The sequence below is a fragment of the Chelmon rostratus genome, chromosome 5 (genome assembly GCF_017976325.1).
Source record: "Chelmon rostratus isolate fCheRos1 chromosome 5, fCheRos1.pri, whole genome shotgun sequence".
NCBI lineage: Eukaryota > Metazoa > Chordata > Actinopteri > Chaetodontiformes > Chaetodontidae > Chelmon > Chelmon rostratus.
This window is the reverse complement of record NC_055662.1, coordinates 29,534,894-29,549,194: the sequence shown is the minus strand read 5'-3', so window position 1 is coordinate 29,549,194 and position 14,301 is coordinate 29,534,894. Positions and strand designations below refer to the sequence as shown.

General features: G+C 47.5%; 1 protein-coding gene across 1 annotated transcript in view; it reads right to left on the bottom strand.

Moving 5' to 3' along the window:
- The window catches only part of adam9 (ADAM metallopeptidase domain 9), a 28,218-nt gene that overhangs the window by 7,973 nt on the left and 5,944 nt on the right, over positions 1-14,301 (bottom strand). Inside the window, exons 2-16 of the mRNA XM_041937512.1 lie at positions 13,765-13,865; positions 9,684-9,742; positions 8,402-8,480; positions 6,503-6,579; positions 6,146-6,350; positions 5,739-5,804; positions 5,416-5,487; positions 5,165-5,334; positions 4,794-4,875; positions 4,210-4,343; positions 3,006-3,177; positions 2,136-2,228; positions 1,116-1,220; positions 378-468; positions 162-267 (exon numbers count right to left, since the gene is read on the bottom strand). Coding sequence (XP_041793446.1) covers positions 162-267; positions 378-468; positions 1,116-1,220; positions 2,136-2,228; positions 3,006-3,177; positions 4,210-4,343; positions 4,794-4,875; positions 5,165-5,334; positions 5,416-5,487; positions 5,739-5,804; positions 6,146-6,350; positions 6,503-6,579; positions 8,402-8,480; positions 9,684-9,742; positions 13,765-13,865 — 1,612 coding nt within the window. The remainder of the gene's footprint in view (positions 1-161; positions 268-377; positions 469-1,115; positions 1,221-2,135; positions 2,229-3,005; positions 3,178-4,209; positions 4,344-4,793; positions 4,876-5,164; positions 5,335-5,415; positions 5,488-5,738; positions 5,805-6,145; positions 6,351-6,502; positions 6,580-8,401; positions 8,481-9,683; positions 9,743-13,764; positions 13,866-14,301) is intronic.

The following is a 14,301-nucleotide window of genomic DNA, read 5'->3' as shown; positions in this document are numbered from 1 at the left end:
ACCTGAGCAGAAGTCATTCGTTCAACACACCTGGACAGACTGACCACATACCTGAAATCTAACATAAAAAAAACGATCTGACCCAGATCCTCCACCATCACCACTGGTTGGTGTGAAATGCATTCTGGGAGTGTGTGTGTGTGTGTGTGTGTGTGCGTTACCTGCTCTCACACTTCTTGTAGCCGTAGTTGTGGTAGCCACAGTTACCAAAGCGATCTCCTTTACTGTTGACGTCTTTGAAGCAGATTTCAGGAGCTGCCTTCGCCTCTGAGGAGGAGGAGCAGGAGGAGGAGGAGACATGAGCTGAGTATGAGGTCATACTGGAGGAAGTTATGACGTAGTGAAGTGAACATCTTCACAACAGGTGGAACACCTACTGGATCCGAATATGGCCTGACACTGTCCGTCAAAGTGCTGACACTTCCCGTTGTAACAGTAGGCCTGCTGGTTCCTGCAGGGCTGCCCGTTCTGAAACACACGAAGAAGAAAGTTACACAATACAGTTCACACCGCTGAGAGCTGCTGTCACAGCGCCCCCCTGAGGCAGCTCAGTCTACCTGCAGACACACAGAGACAGACAGAGAGACAGACAGAGAGACAGGCAGAGAGACAGGCAGAGAGACCGGCAGAGACACAGAGAGACAGACAGAGAGACCGACAGAGAGACAGGCAGAGAGACAGAGAGACAGACAGACAGACAGACAGACAGACAGGCAGAGAGACAAGACACAGACAGACAGACAGACAGACAGAGAGACACACAGGCAGAGAGAGACACAGAGAGACAGACAGACAGACAGAGAGACAAGACACAGACAGACAGAGAGACACACAGGCAGAGAGAGACACAGAGAGACAGACAGACAGACAGACAGACAGGCAGAGAGAGACACAGAGAGACAGACAGAGAGACAGACAGGCAGAGAGAGACACAGAGAGACAGAGAAACAGACAGAGACACAGAGAGACAGGCAGAGAGACAGACAGACAGAGAGACAGAGAAACAGACAGAGACATACAGACACAGACAGACAGACAGGCAGAGAGACAGACAGACAGACAGAGACACAGACAGACAGAGAGACACAGAGACAGGTAGATGGTTCAGGTCTTACCTGGACAAAGACATCACTCTGACAGAGGGATGAGGAGCCGTTGCAGTACTCTGGTAGATCACACTCATCTGTACTGGATCGACACACCGTTCCACCTGGCAGGTACTGAACACACACACACACGCATACATGCACGCACGCACGCACGCACACACACACACACACACACGCATACATGCACGCACACACACACACACACGCGCACACACACACACACACGCATACATGCACGCACACACACACACGCGCACACACACACACACACGCATACATGCACGCACGCACGCACGCACGCACACACACACACGCATACATGCACGCACACACACGCACACACACACACACGCATACATGCACGCACACACACACACACGCACGCATACATGCATGCATGCACGCACGCACGCACGCACACGCACGCACACACACACACACACACACACACACACAGGTTACTAGTGTTAACTGAGGATTTGAGGTTCTCATGTGTATTTCAGGGCCTGCACACAGCACAGCTGCACAGACTCCTGATTAATTTCACTCCTGCTGCTGCAAACAGGATCAACACTGATCACTTGGAGAACTTTTGGCCAGTTCGTTCTGATTTCCTGCTCTGAGACTCTTCACACAGGCTGAGTTCAGGAGTGAGTGAGTCCAGGCCAGTGGACGGAGAGCCGGAGAGGACAACATGGAGGAGCTGTAAACCGCTGCCAGGCAGGAGGACGGCATGCTAATGCAGCTTTTAATTAACTGTGGAGACGTTTTGTCCAATTAGCGATCGAGCTAACAGGCAAACCAACTGACAGTCTTTTTCAAAAAATCATTATTGACTGAAATGATGAACAAACAAGCTCAGACAGAGACAGTGACTGACAGAAGCTAGCATGTTAGCTGTTAGCTCTTCAGCTCCAGTACGTCACCGTGTAGCCCTGCGAGTCGCTACAGATGGATGCTGCTGTCAGACCTGTGTGGGTGGAGGTGGTGTTTGGGTCAAAGGTCATGTCAGCTGGTTGTCTTTACCTGACATTTGGAGCAGCACTCTCCATAAGCACACTGAGCTCCAGACTTCAGCTTACAGGTCTGATACTCACAGCAGGGGTCCTCCTCACACTCCTGTAACACACACAGACACACACACACACACACAGACACACACACACACAGACACACACACACAGACACACACACACACATACAGGGGTTTTAATGTGCTTCACTGTGACTTTCCTTCTCCTCTGTTTGGTGGAGAACGCTTTGGGTTCTGATATCTTAAAGGAACTTCTTCAGGAGGTTTCCTTCCAGTAAATTATTAACATAACATCAACAGGAAGTGACTTGTTGTAGTTTTCTGCTGGTTTGACAGCTCTGTCAACAGTTAGAGCAGCAGCTGATGGAGGAGGTTAAGTTCTCTGTGTCCTTCGTCATACCTCAGTCACATCTGAACACACACAGTGTCGATAGATTCAGTCACTCTCTCTTCATCATCATCACAGTCCATAACACAGGACAAATCTTCTAACTGCAGGACTGAAGATCATCCTGTTTTTAGGTTTCCGTCAGTATCACAGTGATCCAGTGACAGATGTCTGTACATTCATAGCTATGCTGCTAGCAGGAGCTGCTAACAGCTAATCCAGCAGACTATTAATGGAGACTATTAATACAACAAATGCAGGCTGATAAACAGGACTCCAGTTCCAGCTAACCCACTGAAACCACACTGTTGTATTCCTTGTTCACGACCCAAAGCATTATGGGTACTGTAGTTCCAAAGCCTGCAGCTTGGTAAGAGCACACAGTGTCAGACCCTGATGGAAGACCACTACCTGACCTTTACCGGTTTTACACTGATGGGACTGTTCAAAGGTTCATGTCAAATGAAGAACAGACCTTCTCTGATCCACAGTCACACTCCTCCCCCATGTCCACCAGTCTGTTCCCACAGTAGGGGGCGCTGTAGGCTTCGTCAGGCCGGGGGACGTTCAGGAGACACGTTCCCCCTGTTAACAAGATCATCTTCTCAAAGTCATCTGCACTACAGCTGCTGAAGTTTCTGGATCCTCTGTAGGGAGGGGCAAGAGGAGGAGCAGGAGGAGGAGGGGAGAGGAGAGGAGAGGAGAGGAGAGGAGGAGAGGAGAGGAGAGGAGGAAGAGGAGGAGAGGAGAGGGGAGGAGAGGAGAGGAGAGGAGGAGAGGAGGAGAGGAGGAGAGGAGAGGGGAGGAGGAGGAGGAGGGGAGAGGAGAGGAGAGGAGAGGAGGAAGAGGAGGAGAGGAGAGGGGAGGAGAGGAGAGGAGAGGAGGAGAGGAGGAGAGGAGAGGGGAGGAGGAGGAGGAGGGGAGAGGAGAAGAGAGGAGAGGAGGAGGAGGAGAGGAGGAAGAGGAGGAGAGGAGAACAGAGGAGAGGAGAGGAGAGGAGAGGAGGGGAGAGGAGGAGAGGAAAGGAGAGGAGAGGAGAGGAGAGGAGGAAGAGGAGAGGAGGAAGAGGAGGAGAGGAGAGGAGGAGAGAGGAGAGGAGAACAGAGGAGAGGAGAGGAGAGGAAAGGAAAGGAGAGGAGAGGAGAGAGGAGAGGAAAGGAGAGGAGAGGAGAGGAGAGGAGAGGAGGAAGAGGAGGAAGAGGAGGAGAGGAGAGGAAAGGAGAGGAGAGGAGAGGAGAGGAGAGGAGAGGAGAGGAGAGGAGAGGAGAGGAGAGGAGGAAGAGGAGGAGAGGAGAGGAGAGGAGAGGAGGAAGAGGAGGAGAGGAGAGGAGAGGAGAGGAGAGGAGGGGAGAGGAGGGGAGGGGAGGAGAGGAGAGGAGAGGAGGAGAAGAGAGGAGAGGAGAGGAGAGGAAGAGGAGAGGAGGAAGAGGAGGAGAGGAGAGGAGAGAGGAGAGGAAAGGAGAGGAGGAGTATAGGAGAGGATGAGAGGAGGAGAGGAGAGGTGAGGAGAGGATAGGAGAGGAGAGGAGAGGAGGGGAGGGGAGGGGAGGAGAGGAGAGTAGGAGAACAGAGGAGAGGAGGAGGAGAGGAGAGGAGAAAAGAGGGGAGGAGGTTTGTTAGGTCAGTTCAGTTCTGTTCAGTTTGTTTCATAAATGTGTGTGTGTGTGCGTGTATCTTACGTGGCTCCAGAGTTCATGATGCAGGCGGGGGCGGGACAGGTGCAGGAGCGTCCGTCATCGTGGTTCATCCCGAGGTTGTGACCGAGTTCATGAGCCACGATGGAGGCGAACGAGGGAATGTTGTTATTGGTGAACTGAGAGAGAGACAGATAGATGTGTGTCAGTGAGGTGTGTGTTAATAAAGGTTCTTCAGACATGACAGCAGTGTTACACACACACACACACACACACACACACACACACACACTACTAATCAATAATTAGCATGATGTATTTACCCTGACCGAGTCACTGACACTAACAGGCACCAGGATGATTATTTTAATGTTTCTTATTATTAAACAGAGTTACTTTAAACTAAGGTTTAAATTTACCAACTTTTCTTTAGACCCAAAAGGCACCACATCGTCATGCAACACGTTTTAGGCTGTTTGTTGTGTAGCAGGTTGTGACACAAAGAATCATACGAATCCAGATCTCTGGTTCCACAGAGAGCTGGAAGGACGAATGAGACCCCACAGACCCCAACCCTGTATGACACACAGGTGAGTCAGCCAATAAGAAGAGAGCAGGAAGCAGCATACCGCGTTGATCCCGCCCCCGTGGCTTCTGGAGCAGACAGTGGAGACGAAGGCCATCCCTGCTGTTCCTCCAAAACTCTTCTTCCTGCAACAACATCATCATCATCAGCAGCAGCAGCAGCATCACTGTCTTCATCATCATCATCATCATCATCATCATCATCACTGTCTTCATCATCATCATCATCATCAGCAGCAGCAGCAGCAGCATCACTGTCTTCATCATCATCAACATGTACTGTGTGTTTCAGTGTGTGTGTGTATGTGTGTGTATATGTGTGTGTTTCAGTTTGCGTGAATGCGTTTGTTTCAGTGTGTGTGTGTGTGTGTGTTTCAGCGTGTGTGTATGTGTGTTTCAGTGTGTGTGTACTGACAGGATGAGTTGTGCTGAGTCATGCCGGCGCCGGTTAACCAGCTCTTTCTCTCTCCACTGGGTGAAGCGACTCAGCACTTCTCCAGCTCCTCCGTCAGTGTTGATCAGGTTCTGCTGAGTCCAGATCTCCAGACCAACCAGGACCACCCGAACGTTCAGCTGAATGTAGATCTGTGACAGAGAATTTTTACAGAGTGGTATTAGACTTCAGTGTGTGTGTGTGTGTGTGTGTGTGTGTGTGCGTTTGCTCACGCTGTCGATGAAGTTGGCCAGATGAACCATCTCGTCCCTCACTGCCGTCTGGTTCCTGTTCATATAATTATACTGAAGAAAGACACAGAGAGCACGTTCAGCATCAAACACAGAACAGAGCGAGAGCTTAAAGGAACCAACGTTCCAACACGTCCAACCACCTGCAGACTTTGTTCCACTCGCATCACTTCATCAGTTCTTCACATAATATGACACAAATATACAGTAAGTCCACATCTAACAGGAGAGAAACAGTGTGTGTGTGTGCGTGTGTGTGTGTGAGAGAGTGTGTGTGTCTGTGTGTGTCTGTGTGTGTGAGTCACCCTGTCGTTGTCCACCACCAGCAGCAGCTCCACATAGTGAGTGTGATGGAGAACAGCTCGCTTCATCTGAAACACACAAAAATTAGAAAAAATATGACTCTTGGAAGAATGTGTGTGTGTGTTTGTATTTAATCAAGATGTGGGGACATACATCTGTTTACAGTCACATTGTGGGGACTTGCCGTCCTTATGGGGACAAACGCAGGTCCCCATAATGTCCATCATGAAATCTTAGGGTGAAGACTTGGGTGAAGGTCAGAGTCAGAGTTAGGTTTAGACTAGTCGTGGTTATGGTTCAGGCAAGTCTCCAGGAAATGGATGTAAGTCTATGTAATGGGCCCAAAAGTGATGGAAACCTAACGTGTGTGTGTGTGTGTGTGTGTGTGTGTGTGTGTGTGTGGACCCACCCTGCTGTGCTGTCTGTGGTGGATCTCCTCTTGTTCGTACTGAGCGTGCTCTGTGGCGTTGCCGTGGTCTTGCTCATCATTGTGTGGTGTTCCACACCCCCGGGGCTGTGATGTCACATCCTGCAGGCGGTAGACCAGGTGCTGGTCGGGGGCGTGGTCTAACGGCTCGATGCCGTAACTGTCGTCAGCGAGATGCAGCACTCCTCTGAGGACACAGAGACAAAAGGTTGCGTTGTTTTTCAGTCACAATGTGACGTCACAGGTGAGACGGTTTCACCTGCAGGGTTGAGGTTCTGTCCTCGGACTCTTCAGTGCACACAGAGACTGGTGAAACGTGTGTGTGTGTGTGTGTGCTACCTGAGGCCGTTGCAGATGCTCATAGCCACAGAGGAGCCCTTCATGTCCTGGACGGAGCCCTGATAGTGACAGTGATTCTATGGCGACACAGACAGACGTGTGAGCTCAGTGATGTCACAGTTTGACACAGGCTGTGTGTCCCGGAGGCACCAGCAGGGGGCAGCGTGCTCTGTTCCACACAGCCTGGAACTGACAGGGAAAACCTGACACTAACCCCCACCAGTCTGACTGCAAATACGTCTTAAAACAAGTGACAATACACACAGAGAGCAAACAGTGATACCAGAGAGAACTGAACTTTAACCTCAGACAGTGAACAGTGAGTTTATTAACTCATATTACTGTATGTTGTGTATTTGTATTCATTCTCATAACTCTCATGTTTCCTTTCTTTCTGTTTCATAATGTTTGTTAGCTTTTATCTGCTGTAAATCTCACTGTCTTCTCTTCACTTCATGCATATATTTCTTTATTAAAGCATCACTTCACATCCCCTCAAAGAGAAGACAACAATCCAGTAACCTGTGGTCAAAGTAACCAAGTACATCAAGTACAATTCTAAGGTACCTGTGCTTTGGTTGAGTATTACATTATAGAGGGAAATATTGTCCTTCTTAACTCCACTGCATTTATGACAGCTTTAGACACGTCGTACACACAGTGCATTGTTATACAGTACATGAATAAAGTCTATGAACAGACACACAGTACCCATGACACGTGTTGTACTACAACTAATACTGCAGTACTGTCTCAAATGAAGTGACACACTGGTGTGACTGTAAAGTACATGTAAGGGTAATCTGATACCATCTACTGTAACAGCAAACACCAGAATAACATATATAACTGAGTAATAATACTTGTATGAACATATATATAATATATAATATAATATAGCAGTACAACACATGAATATAAAATATAATACTTATGAGGACAGTCTACAGTGACTGTGAGTAATCAGCTGACAGGAAGTACACACACAAGACAGGATGACACACACACTTCCTGTATCAATTCCAGAGGAGCTTATAAAAGCCTTTGTGTGTGTGTGTGTGTGTGTGTGTGTGTGTGTGTGTGTGTGTGTGTGTGTGTGTTTAGCTGAACAGTAAAAGTAAGTGCTGGTTCCTGTAAATGTGTTCACTTGGATTCATTCAAACTCTGGACGTTTGAGTGTTTCTGCTCACTGTCACACACACACACACACACACACACACACACACACACACACACACACACACACACCACAACACTAATGGAACTGTTGATGGCCGACACTTTATTACTGCTGAGGACAGTAAAATGTGAGTTTCTTTAATAAAAGTGCGGAAGTGAAACTGTGAATAAAGTTATTTGAGTTTGAGACTCAGGACTTCACAGAGTGAGTCCAGAAGCTGTCAATCATTAATGACCATCATCATCATCGTCATCAATGACCAGATATCAAACACTGCAGAGGACAGAGAGGGAAGAGAAAAGTGGAGAGTGCAGTAGGTCTGCAGACAGGAAATATCAATGCACTTACTAACAACACACACACACACACACACACACACACACACACACACACAGACACACACAGACACACGCACGCACACACACTCAGAGGGAAGTCCCATCATGCCTCTCTTGCTGGGAAACGTCTTGTTTCAATAAACCAAACAGAAGCTTCAGCAGCACACTGAGCAGCGCTGATCTCAGACCAGCGCTGATCTCAGACCAGCTCGACTTCACTGGCTCATCCTCCTCTGCTGATCCCAGCTTCCTTCCTGTTGTAGTTCATTATCTGACGCTCTGATTGGTCACATCAAAGGCCTTGTTACTTCCTGGCTGCCCAGATCTGCTAAGTGATTGGCTCCCTGGAGAATAAGCAGGGATCAGATGTGTGTGTGTTACCTGTACAGGTGGTCTGGATGTGATGAGTGATCCATTGTGACTGTAGGAGAACACAGTAAAGTCTGCAGGAAGCAGCAGTCTGAAAACAACAACAGCAGCAGCAGCATGTTAGTGTCTGTACCCGTTACTTAAAGAGAGAATTCAAAATCTCTGACCTTTATTAACAACGTGTAAACAGCAGCAGCGGCAGGAGGCACTCAGATAAAACCTGCACAGGTGTGAACGCCTCTCAGGTTCACATCAAAACAAACCAGCTTCAGCCGAACAAATGACGTCAGGTGAGGCTGAGCTCTGTTCCTCCTTCATACTCTAGATGTATGAGTATGGTTAATAAAGGTTTGGTTAAAAATAATAATCAATAATCTGTTTAAATTCAAACTTCAGTCTGTGTGACATCATAATATATATATGAGCTGACTGAGCTGAAGCAGATCACACATGGATTCAGTCTCCACGACCCACAATGTTCATGTCAAAGGTCATTTATTCTGCTGCTGCTCTGCTCACCTGTGATCCAGGTGCCTCATAAACCTTTTTAATTAACCTTTTAACTGGATAAATGTCACAGCAGCCTGCAAAGCTAACAGCAGCACTGATCTCAGACCAGTCATGTGTTCATGTGCAGATCATTTCAGTGTCTGTCTGTCTTCAGCTGTGCTGTCTCTGGTCCTTCAGACGAGCCTCAGCTGACTGTTATCATGCAGTTTATCAGAGTTTGTTCCCAGCAGGCAGACAGTGAGCCGACTATCACAGAGCTCTGTCTTCTTCTGTCAACACAGCTCACATCAAAACCTGCTGGACTGAAACACTGAAACACTGAAACACTGATCCCTGACCAGCTGAACTGAACGATTGAAACAGACCCGAAGGAAATAAAACTGAACTCTATCGATCAGCAGCTGTCTGACGTCAGTGGAACATTAAAGACTAAACATTATCGGTTGAGTTTCATCATATTCGGCAGGATCTGATTGGCCGGTCTGCAGGGTCTGTTATGATGTCATCAGACTTGATAATAACGTCCCAGTTTGTCCTGCACACGCAGATTAAAGGCACATTAACTGATTCTGTGATACAAAGTACATTCAACATGCTGTGTGGACGTCCTCGTTTCTTTATTTTACTCATTTTTACACCATTTTCTGCTTTTTAAATGTACTGAACTGTGATCTGTGTTTTTCTGTTCTGATCCTGTTTGTTTGTCTGAATCAATAAACTGAATCAATAAACTGAATCAGAACAACAGTTCAATGTACACGATCATAACATGATCCCAACTTACTCATTTCTCTTCAGATGAACAACATGATCACTTCCATCCACAGTGATGATGTAAGAGACCTGGAGAGAGAGACAGAGCCAGAGAGACAGACAGAGAGACAGAGAGACAAACAGAGAGAGACAGAGAGAGACAGACAGAGACAGACAGAGACACACAGACAGAGAGAGAGAGACAGAGACAGACAGACAGAGAGAGAGAGAGACAGAGACAGACAGAGACAGAGAGACAAACAGAGAGAGACAGAGAGAGACAGACAGAGAGACAGAGACAGAGAGACAGACAGACAGAGAGAGAGAGACAGAGACAGACAGAGACAGAGAGACAAACAGAGAGAGACAGAGAGAGACAGACAGAGACAGAGAGACAGACAGACAGAGAGAGAGAGACAGAGACAGACAGAGAGAGACAGACAGAGACAGACAGACAGAGAGAGAGAGACAGAGACAGACAGAGACAGAGAGACAAACAGAGAGACAGAGAGAGACAGACAGAGAGACAGAGACAGACAGACAGAGAGAGAGAGACAGAGACAGAGACAGAGAGACAGACAGAGAGACAGAGACAGACAGAGACAGAGAGACAAACAGAGAGAGACAGACAGAGAGACAGACATAGACAGACAGAGACAGAGAGACAGACAGAGAGAGACAGACAGAGGTCTTGTTAGTCACATCTATGAAAACAGAGACATTATCAATGAACCAACAAACAGCCTGTAACTCACTGTGTGCTGATATGAACTGTAGAACTGAACAATGATTCTCCACACACACACACGCACGCATGCATGCACGCACGCACGCACGCACGCACTCACAGGTGTACAGGTGTACAGGTGTGTAACTGTATAGGAATACTTCATCAAAATCAAAAATGACAGTGAGATGTGATGCCACCCACAGATCAGGTGACTGACAGCAGCGGTCAGAGATGTGGTTGGTCAGGTGTCTGACAGGTGTGACATCATGGTTCTGATTCAGGTAAGATCAGGGTTTATTCTGCAGGTGTGAACAGGACCCTTCAGAGAGAGGCAAAAAGTCCAAAAACTCTAAAATAAACAGAAAAACTCTCAACTCCAAGGTCACCTGAACCTGACTCACCTGGCAGACATTCGCCTCAGAGTGTGTGTGTGTGTGTGTGTGCGCGCGTTATAGCTTCAGCTACCAGCAGGTATGTGATCACTGCTGGGGTGAACACACACACACACACACACACACACACACACACAGACAGGTGGTGTGTGTGTGTTTGAGGTGATTCAGGACAGGAAGTCTGCGGTAGCTACACCACCCAGCTGCCAGCAGCAGCTCCTGTCCTCCAACCCAGCGGGGGTCAAAGGTCAGACACACCTGCTCTGCCAGGTGAAGGCGGTCGAGTCCAACACTCACAGCGAGTGAACAGATCTGCTCATCAGAACGAGATCGTTTTAACGTTACGATGACATTAACGATCTGACTTTGACTTTTTACAGGTGACTGTCTGATCTGACACCTCATCACTTCACCTTCGTCCAAACTTTCAACCCAAAATCAACGTATTAAAACAAGCCACTCCATGTCTGTTTAATTAAAACAGCACCGTCGTAATGATCTCCAGGCTGTGGTTAGCTTAGCTTAGCACAAAGACTGGAAGCAGGAAGTCTAGCTCCATCAAAAGTCTCATTTACACACTAATACTGCAGCATGCTATGTAAATGTAGCTTAACGTTAGCATATCAACACAATGTCTGTAAGCATGCTAGCATGCTACTGTTAGCATTTAGCTCTCTATCAGCCATCTGTACTCCTCTAGAAAAATAGTCTCTAAGTGAAGACAGCAGTAAAGTAAAGAGAGGCCTTCATTTCACCAACAAACACACTCAACACCTTTAATCCAAGTCTTCACTGCAGATCTGATCTGAGTCTGGACTGACATGGACTTCATGAGTTCTGGTTCCAGTTCCTCCCTGCAGCAGCTCACTTCTCTCAGTGTGGCTGCAGTCTCGTTGCTTCACTTCCGTTGAAGTTTGAATGTTTACTTCTTTTCACATCCTGTAAAGTCGTATCTGCTCACGACCTCCTTCACCTGGAGAGGACAAGCACACCTGGACTCACCGAGTAAACTGGCTTCACATCGCTCACCTGTTTAAGAACCAGCCAAATGTTTCGGTGCACTGCTGACAAAAGCAGACGGTGCTCTCTCCTGTCTCTGTATTACAAGTATGTAATACTTCACAATATGTAGTGCTAGTAATAGTATTTAAGCAGTTAGCAGTACCCACAGAGGAACTCATCCTGTGACCAACTCCAATGAACATTAAGACAAATGGATGATGTCAAAGCAGAGTTTTCACTTGTTTCTCCTTCTGTATGTAGTTTTTGACATTTTGAGCAGTTAGCTGAGACGCTAATCTAACAGTATTCATGTTGATGTTAGCTTTGAGCAGCAGCTTCTCCTCTGCCGCAGCGCTGTGTCCTGCAGACAGGTCGGTGGGTGGTGAGCTGTTACAGATGCCAACACACACACATCATAAAGTGAGCGTGTTGTGTTTGCGTGGAGGATCAAACCTGCAGCGATCACAGTGTATCGTGTTTATTATCAGCGCTGTCAGTCAGGAGGGAACGTCTCAGACTGACTCTGTTTAACATTTAGAAGCTGCTTGAACACTGACTGAACTGTCTATTATCTCTCATTTATTAGCAGCCTGTCAATTATTTGTTGGTGTGCGTAAAGAATTACTGAATGTTCCCTAACGCGATGTAAGGATTTGTTGTTAGAACTATGCAATCAATCATTCTTTAACTGTTTTCAGCTCCTCAGAGTTTGAATTGTTAATGAACGCATTATTTAGGATTTAGAGGAGAATTTGGACGTTATAAATTCTCTTCTTCTCTGACATTTTGATGTTCAGATTGATTCCACCCTCACGTCTGTAAGCACATATGAAGCTACAGCCTGCAGCTGCTAAACTTAGCTTAGCATTAACACTGGAAACAGAGGGACACAGCTAGCCTGGAAAACCTCCAGGACAAGAACCAGTCCAGCTCGTGAGCCCCTCCACACCTCGACATTTAGCCAAGCAAGACTGTCTTCCTTTTCATCCGTTCTTCTATCTGCAGGTACAAAGACGAACTGAACGTCACCATCCACGCTCAAAGCTCTGTGTGGATTCACGGCGCGTTAGCAATTAGCTCGCCTTGCTCCATTAACATATTGTCAGAGCTAACACACACAAACACACACACACACACACCCTAACATCATACTTTCACACGCCCTCACTCGTTCCAAGCATGCTCACATTTCACCAGTGTGTGTGTGAGAATGTGAGTGTGTGTGTGTGTGTGTGTGTGTGTGTGTGTGTGTGTGTGTGTGTGTGTGTGTGTGTTGAACATGTTCCAGCGTGCAGGGCGGGAAAGAAGATGACAGCAGAGGAAACAAACACACACACACACAGCAGATTAAATCCTCTCACAACCTCCTCTAACAACACATTTCTGCCTGTGTGTGTGTGTTTTAAGGTGGCCCTGTGAAATGAACTGTGTTCATACTGAATTGCTGAGCAGAGGAGCTTCAGGTCCACCTTATCATCTGAGTCAGAGTGCTTTTAGTGTGACAGAATGACTGCAGTCGGCCTCCTGTGTGATGGTGGAGCTCTTCTTGTGTGGAACCTTCCTCCACTGCTGCAGTTCTACTGGGAACACTCTTAGCTGCGCGCTCAGCTGCGGGCATCCACCTCACACGCTGAGAGACGAACGGAGTTGTTGTGAAGTAAAATGAAAGTCGCTCGTGGCAGCACTATGATCAGACAGATGTTTCATTGGCTGACGAAGAGCAGAGGGTGAGATCAGTTCCATGTTAGATGTTTACGTCAGGCGAATTTCTAAACAGTCAGCAAAAATAAAATCAGTGTGTGTGTGTGTATGAAGTGAAGAGAGATGATGACACAGCGAGGGTGGAGCGTGAGGTTACACAGACAGGAAGTGGACCGTACTGGTCAGCAGCTCCTGCGCTGGGTTTGTGTTTCCTGAAGGTCAGAGTTCACACGGCGAATAACACAAAGCAGAGACAAACTCAAAGACTGGCAGTAAAACCTCAGTACCTGATTGGGGGGTCTTCCGTCCACGTCCCGCCTCAGCCTGCCTCCTATTGGTCGAGGCACAGTCAGCTGATAGGAGGAGAGGTGTTCTGTCTGCTGAGAGTCTGCAAGAGGAAACAGTCAGTCAGCTGACGGAGCACAAAACCACCAGCTGTCAGATAAACATGGAGTAAAAAGTACAACATCTGCCTCTGAGATGTACTCCAGCAGAAGTACAAGTGGCATAAATACTTATTTTAGGTCCAGTACTCGAGTAAATATACTCAGTTACTCTCCACCAGTGAAGCAGCGTTGAGTTCACTGTGATCACGAGAAAAGGAAGTCTGAGGAAGTGTGTCACCTCTGCTGTTTGCTCTTTACTTAGATAAGGTCACACACCTCTCCACCAATCAGAGGCTCACTCAGCCAACTGTCATTGAACTGGTCACTTCAGTTTTATTCTGAACTCCTCTGTTAGACGTGTTGGTGGGCTCGGTCTGCCCTGAACCAACAGACTCTGGATCAGCAGCTAACACAGCAGCACAGTAAACATCCACAGCA